Below are 7,241 nucleotides of genomic sequence, written 5' to 3'. Positions count from 1 at the left end.
GAGCAGAAAATCAGACCCTTTGGCAGATGGTTGCTACTGTAATGAAATTTAGCTGTGCTGGGACTGCCAGTCCTCCAATGGGAAAAGTCCCACGTGGGTTCAGAGACATTCAGGGATGGATCTGTCACAACTGCTGCTGCTCTGGGATTTTGGCACTGCCTGGGGACACCCACGGCTCAGCCCACCCTCAGTACTGATTGCAATGTTGTCTTCTCCCTGCAGCGAGTGCCCCCAGCCCCGGAGCTGTGTGGTCTCACAGAGCCACGATGAAGCTTCTCCCTGTTGTCCTGCTCCTCCTGTTTCTCCTGACGACTGTGGAAGCCAGACCAAAACCTACAGGTGAGCCCATGAATTCCCTGCAGGAGAGGGAAGTGTGTCTATCTGAGTGGGGAAGCCCTCAGAGGATGGTTTGCTGCTTGAGGTGGGGGGACCTGGTGCTTCTTCTTCAGGGTCATCCCCAGGAGGATGGAGGAACCCCCTCAGGCATGGGACCTGAACTTCCCAGCACTGCCCAGGAGAGTGAGAACCTGAGCCTGGCCCCAGCACAGTGGGTCTGGTGCCACTTGTTCTGGGCACACCCTCAGCTCAGGGCTTGTCACCCTCCTGCCTGCAGGCTCTGACCTTGGCAGGAAGCACAGATGTGAGGGGAACCCCCTCCCCACATGGGTCTCCTCATGGGGGGGGGGGGACAAAACAAACCCAGGGGCACCAGCCTCCTTCCTCCCCACACAGAGGGAGAGAAATCAAATCCAGTTTAAAAACAGCGAAGGCACTGAACAGAGAAAGGAGCTGGGTATGTCTCAGAGACCTTCAGAGCAGTTGAGATGACAGCCTGGGTCTGGGCATCATCCCATGAGGACTTAAAAGTGTTTGCTTAGCATCAGGGCCAAATTCTCCCAGGCTTTGGGGACACGCAAAGCCAAGTAAAATATGTTCCTTGGCATTTCACTTGCTAAACACTCTCCTGGTTTGCACTGGAAGTAGCACCCATATGGCCAAGAGAGGCTCTTTGGCTTGATCCCCACCATGTGCATGCCCTTAGCTGTGCTTTTCACTGTCTCATTTTCTGCCCTTAAAAAAAAAACAACACCCCAAAACACGACAAAGCAAGTTTTAGGCAGAAACTGGCAAAATGCAGCAAAAGCCAGGGGAGGCTGGAGCTGCGGGGGGAGCAGAAGAACTGCCCAAAGCAGTATTGCTGTGGGTGCAGAGGTCTGGAGCAGGAGCTGCAGCTGGCAGGGGACAGCACGGGGCACTGGGCTGGTCTGCACCTTCATGCTCTGATTTGCTGCAGAGATGAAGTTGCCACAGGCTAAACCTGTGCCTAAACATTGTTGGGGCAGATGTGCTTCTGCAGCCCCTGAGGCTGTTGGCTGTGGACATGCAGGAAGCAGGAACTGAGGTCTGGCTGCAGGGACAGTATCAGGGAGGAGAGGACGGTGTGTGTCCCCAGCCTGTCACCCCTGCTCCTCTGCCAGCACCCCCGTGAGCTCATTTGGCAGCAGGAAGGTGGGCACTGCCCAGACCTGCCCTCTCCATCCCCACTGAACACACCCGACAGGGATGTCCCCGCTCCCAGCCCTGCTCCCCGCAGGCAGCTGCGAGGCTGAACCATCTCCTCGTCCCCTTTCCAGCCCTGAAGTGCAGGACGGGCCCCCTGGACATCGTCTTTGTGATCGACAGCTCCCGCAGCGTGCGGCCCTTCGAGTTCGAGACCATGCGGCGCTTCATGGTGGACATCATCAGCAACCTGGAGCTGGGCCCCAACGCCACGCGGGTGGGCGTGATCCAGTACTCCAGCCAGGTGCAGAACATCTTCTCCCTCAAGACTTTCTTCACTCGGGCGGAGATGGAGAAGGCCATCAACAGCATCGTCCCGCTGGCCCAGGGCACCATGACGGGCCTGGCCATCCAGTACGCCATGAACGTGGCCTTCACTGCGCAGGAGGGCGCGCGGCCGCTGCACAAGAAGATCCCCCGCGTCGCCATCGTGGTGACGGATGGGCGGCCCCAGGACCGCGTTGCCGAGGTGGCCGCCCAGGCCCGGAGCGCTGGCATCGAGATCTACGCCGTGGGCATCCAGAGGGCGGACATGAACTCGCTGCGGGCCATGGCCTCGCCGCCGCTGGAGGAGCACGTCTTCCTGGTGGAATCCTTCGAGCTCATCCAGCAGTTCGGGAAGCAGTTCCAGGACAAGCTCTGCGGTGGGTGGTTGGTTGGTGGCCGTGGTGCCTGCTCCTCTCCTGGGCTAGAAGAAAGACCTTCAGAGGGGTGTTTGGGGGGGCTGGCTTTGCTAGGAGCAGCGAGGACAAGGAAGCAAGCTCCCCAGTAGGATGCCAGGACAGGTGGCTGTTGCTCCTGCTCCTCTTTCCTCTGCTGGGGTGAGATAAGGAAAGCTTTGAAAGCATTGCAAGCAAGCACTTATCTTCACCCATGCCCTGCAGCATTTCTCCAAGCCAAGACTTTGTATCAGCAGTGAAGGGAGGATTAAAGAGCGGAAAATACAGAGCTGGTTTCCCTGGGTATGACAGGGGCAGGTGACATATCCCAGAGCCCCTTAAACCCTTCAACGGGACTCTGGCAGGGACTCCTCCTCTGCAGACATGTGCATGGCATCTGCTGTGCCCACATTTGTCTTTTATAAACCCCTGGCCACTTGATGCTCCTCTGGAATGTCTGGATGGTCTTGGCTGGAGCCGGGAGGCTGGTTCACACCATGGCCATGTGTGAGCTTGCAGACTGGGGCCTGTCTGTCCCTTCCTGTGCTGGTGGGTTTTGCCAGAGACCTGGCATTGCAGTGGGCTGTCAAGACCTTGCTCATGTGCTTTAGCATCTGTGGAAGGGCAGAGCACAAGTGCCAGCCTCTTCCAGGCAGTGTTCCCCAGCCTGGGGCACGTCCCTGCATCAGTGCTGAGGTGTGTCCCTGCTTGCTGGGGGCTCATTCCAGCCAGCTCTGCGGGCTTCTGGCTGCATAGACATGCAGACGTGGCTCCTTCATCATGGAGCTCAAGCTTTCTCTTACTCAGCTCAAGCTATTAACAGCATCAATTAATATTAAGCATTGATTTAGTGTTTGGGTAGATCTGAAAGCTGAGGCTGCTCAGGAACCTGCCCCGTGCAGCGTTCGTGTCTGAGCAGGGAACTGGTGGGTGAGTGCTGGGGCTGGAAGGGCTGGGGCCGTGCAGGTTGTCCCAGTGGCTCTGGCTGTGGGGACAGGGCGTGTGCCAGAGCTGGGGTCCCTGTGCAGCCAGTGTGCTGCTCCCTGGGCTGCTCTGATGCCTTTTCTTTCTTGCAGGGGTGGACATGTGTGTGGAGCAGCAGCATGGCTGCCAGCACAGCTGCATCAACACTCCCAGCTCCTTCTACTGTGAATGCAACCCGGGCTACAGGCTCAACGTGGACAGAAAGACCTGTTCCCGTAAGAACCCTTTTTTTATCCTAACTCTTGTAGTTACAGGTGTCATGGAGAGAAGCTGAAATGCAGCAGAGGACCCAGTGAAGCCAGCAGCATCCTGGGTGCTCTATTCACTGGGTCTGCTGCCTCCTGGGTTTCTAGTGGCTGTGAATGGGGCCAGGGTTGCTAAATCCTGATCACCTCTCTGGGATGGGAAAGTTGGGACTCATGTGGACACTACTGGCTGTCACCCAAGGAAGTTTCAGGCAATGGGTACCAGAGCATGCACCTCCCAGTCCAAGTGCCCAGTGCTTTGGCCCTATATGTCGAGAGCAAAGCTGTACTAGTTGCTCTGGCCACCACCCTGGGACTTTTCCTTCATGTCTTGTGGTGCTGGGAGCTGCTTTGAAGCCCCGGGACAGCCTCTGCTCAGCTGCCCTGAGGAGGCCAAGCCAACAGGGTGTCCTGTTGCCCCGCAGCCATCGATGCCTGTGCAGAGGGGCAGCACGGCTGCCAGCACCACTGCGTCAGCACCCGCGGGTCCTACCAGTGCCGCTGCCGAGCGGGGTACCACCTGCAGCAGGACAGGAGGAGCTGCACTCGTAAGCCTCCCTCTCCTCTCTCCCTTCTGTGTTTGCTTCTCGCCCTCCCTCTCCACCTCTTGCCTTTCCCCTTGTCTCACCAGTGATCGATTACTGCAGCTTCGGCAACCACAGCTGCCAGCATGAGTGTGTCAGTGTCCCCAGCGGGCACTACTGCCGCTGCCACCGCGGGTTCACGCTGCAGCCCGACGGCAGGTCCTGCAGGGGTATGTCCCGGTGCCCTTCCTGCCCTGCCCGCTCCCCAGGGGAAGGAGGAGCTCCCTCACCTGGAGGGGGATAACCCTGTGCCCTTGGCTTGTCTTCCAGCCACCGACCTCTGCAACGGGGTGGACCACGGCTGCGAGTTCAAGTGTGTGAGCACACAGGGCTCCTACCGCTGCGTGTGCCCCGAGGGCCAGCAGCTCCAGGCTGATGGCAAGGCATGCAGCAGTGAGTACCACCCCACAGCACCCTCCTTGGCTGGGCTCTGCTGAAACTGGGCTGGGGGTCTCTGTGGGACTTGGTCTGAGCTGGGCTGAGAGAGGATGGAAAGCTTGTTGGGTGTGGGGGAGCACCCTGGTTGCTTGGAGATGGATGTGGGCTCATGTCCGTGCTGACTTGGTCCAGAAGATGTAACAGGAGCTTTGAGGAGAGGCTGAGAAAAAGGGAAACCTAGGAAGGACTTCCAGGGGATACTGGGGTGGCAGTGGAGGTTTTTGGGCTGAGCCTCCTGTGCATGCTTTGCTCTGCTTCCTGGCATCACCCTGGCTGCAGGTCCGGGGTGTCCACATGGTGCCCTGGCCCTTGTCATCTTCACCCTGATGGTGCCCATGGCCAGGCTGGTCCCTTCTCACCTTCCTGCTGTGCCCACAGGGTGTGGAACTGGGCACGTTGACCTGGTGATGGTGATCGATGGCTCCAAGAGCGTCAGGCCCCAAAACTTTGAGCTGGTGAAGCAGTTTGTGAACCGCATTGTGGACCTGCTGGAGGTGTCCCCCCATGGCACCCGGGTGGGGCTGGTGCAGTACTCCAGCCGCGTCCGCACCGAGTTCCCCCTCAACAAGTACCACAGCGCCGACGAGATCAAGAAGGCAGTGATGGAGGTGGAGTACATGGAGAAAGGCACCATGACAGGCCTTGCCCTCAAGCACATGGTGGAGCACAGCTTCTCCGAGCTGGAAGGTGCCAGGCCTCTCTCTCACAACGTGCCCAGAATTGGGCTCGTCTTTACAGATGGACGCTCCCAAGATGACATCTCTGAATGGGCCAGGAGAGCAAAGGAGTCAGGTGTGGGGGGCTGGGGAGCCCCAAATTGCAGTTCTTTGGGCATGTGGGGAGGGTTCTTCGGGGTGGCTGGCTCTGGGGCAGCCTGCAGCACCCACCCTTAGATGCTGCATCACCTGAGGCCTCTGCCATTATCACAGGGTGCCCTGAGCAGTGTCCTTCTGCAGCAGTCTGCACCCATGCTGGTGGTCCCATGCTCCTGCCTGTCCTTCCCAAATTCCTGCCGTGTATTTGGGAAGCCCAGGGAAAAATCCTGCATCCTCAGCTTTGCTCCTTGGGGCTGCTTGGTGCAGGGTGGCCAGTGCAATGCTCAGGACCTGTCCTTGCCACACAGGGATCGTCATGTTCGCCGTGGGTGTGGGGAAGGCGGTGGAAGAGGAGCTGAGAGCCATCGCCTCCGAGCCCGTGGAGCAGCACTTCTCCTACTCGGCAGACTTCACCACCATGACCCACCTCGTGGAGAACTTCAAGCTGAACATCTGCCCAGGTGGGTGCCCCCAGCCCTCACTGTGCTAAGGGCTCAGGCCCAAGCTGGAGGGAGCCCACAGGGGTGGTTTGGGTGTCTGCCACCCTGCACCCAGGGTCAAGCTGGGCTGGTGTCAGCTTAGGGTGTTTCTGGATCTCATCAGGGTGTGGTGGGTCTAGAGGTGGGACTCAGGGAGGCATTTAGAAGAGGAGGAGGTGGAGCTAGGGGGTTTAATATAAAAGGGATGGAGCATGAACACCCACTCTGATGCACAGGCAGAATCTGGGGTCTCACTCTGCCTTGAGGGATGCTGCCCCAGCTCCGAGGGTGGCCCATCTCCTCATCCAGACCTGCACTTCTGTTGGTGCAGGTGGAGGAGGACCAGGCTGGTTTCTGTAGGGTTCTCCCTGCCCTGGTGCTCCTCAGTGCTGTTGGGACCCCCAGGGGCTCCTGTGGGGCTGCAGACATGGGGTCAGCATCCCCTCCCTGCCATCCAGGCTTGGAGGTGGACCAAAGCTCTGCACTGGCTGTCCTGAGGATGCTGTGACCATGTGCAGCTGGGCAGGGTGGAATGGTTGGCAGTGAGCTCCCTGGGTTCACAGGGATTCAGCCTGGCCAAAAAGAAGCAAGGCTGGGAAAAGAGGGGGGAAAGGGAGAGCTGTGAGTCTCAGGTCCAGCTCCAGCAGTTGGCTGTAGGGACAGGGGACTCACAGAGTGTGGGAGCAGAGGAGACCTGGACACCCTGTGGATCTGACTGCACCCAACCCCTCTTGGTCACAGAGGAGGGCAAAGGGAAGACAGAGATTCGCAGCCCGTGTGAGTGTGAGGCCCTGGTGCAGTTCCAGACAAACACCGTGGCCATCCTGCAGAGCCTGACTGAGAAAAATATCCTTTGGGGTGATGCCTGGGCTTGTGGGGTACAAGGACAGCCTGGGAACATATCCCACACAGGGAATGGAGGGATGGGAAAATGGGATTGGGGAAAATTTAGGCTCCTTCAAGGAGAAAAAAGACCGGACCATCTGGCTCAGGTTTTTCCTTAGCACGTTCACTTGCTCAGATGACAGCCAGACTGGAAGACCTGGAGAAGCAGATTGCCAACAAGAAGTGATCCCTGCAGGGGGCTGCAGAGCTCAGATGGAGCCTGGGGATGGACAGTAGCTCCGTGGCATTGTTATTGCTAGGTTATTGTAAAGCATCAGTGTTTGTTAATGTATTGCAAAATCCCCAGGGGGATGTGGAGTGTATTTAAAAAAACAAAAATCCTAAAATACCCCAAACAAACCCACAAACCCTAAAAGAACTTGGGCAAAACCCCCTGCTGTGAAGCCAGGGGGTTCAGCTGTCACTGTTGCCTCGTTCCCCTGAACTGGCAAGTCTGGGATGAGGTGGGATGTGTGTGTGGGCAGGCTTTGGAGGAGGAGACATGACCTGCAGCCTTTTCCCAAAGCAGCTGGGATGAACCAGCCCTGCACAGCCCCCCTGGCCCTCAATAAGCTGCTTTGCAAGAGGAAAA

At 58.2% G+C, this 7,241-nt stretch overlaps 1 protein-coding gene across 1 annotated transcript; it reads left to right on the top strand.

Moving 5' to 3' along the window:
* Positions 1 to 266: 266 nt before the first annotated feature.
* On the top strand, positions 267 to 6,980 carry MATN4 (matrilin 4). The gene is made up of 10 exons (XM_009998699.1): positions 267 to 339; positions 1,635 to 2,204; positions 3,296 to 3,418; positions 3,874 to 3,996; positions 4,080 to 4,202; positions 4,303 to 4,425; positions 4,849 to 5,262; positions 5,594 to 5,746; positions 6,506 to 6,610; positions 6,778 to 6,980. The coding sequence occupies exons 1-10, from the start codon at positions 267 to 269 to the stop codon at positions 6,834 to 6,836; spliced, it is 1,866 nt and encodes a 621-aa protein (XP_009997001.1). The 3' UTR covers positions 6,837 to 6,980.
* The last annotated feature ends 261 nt before the right edge of the window (positions 6,981 to 7,241 follow it).

The sequence above is a fragment of the Chaetura pelagica genome, unplaced genomic scaffold (assembly GCF_000747805.2).
Source record: "Chaetura pelagica isolate M959 unplaced genomic scaffold, ChaPel_1.0 scaffold275, whole genome shotgun sequence".
Taxonomy (NCBI): domain Eukaryota; kingdom Metazoa; phylum Chordata; class Aves; order Apodiformes; family Apodidae; genus Chaetura; species Chaetura pelagica.
Note: the sequence above shows the minus strand (reverse complement) of the source record. Positions and strands in the feature narration are given on the sequence as shown.

Excerpts from the sequence above, each read along its gene's own strand:
- MATN4 (XM_009998699.1), top strand. The coding sequence starts at position 267 with ATGAAGCTTCTCCCTGTTGTCCTGCTCCTCCTGTTTCTCCTGACGACT. Across the intron at positions 4,203-4,302 it reads CGACGGCAGGTCCTGCAGGG|CCACCGACCTCTGCAACGGG; the intron begins GTATGTCCCGGT and ends CTTGTCTTCCAG. Across the intron at positions 4,426-4,848 it reads TGATGGCAAGGCATGCAGCA|GGTGTGGAACTGGGCACGTT; the intron begins GTGAGTACCACC and ends CTGTGCCCACAG.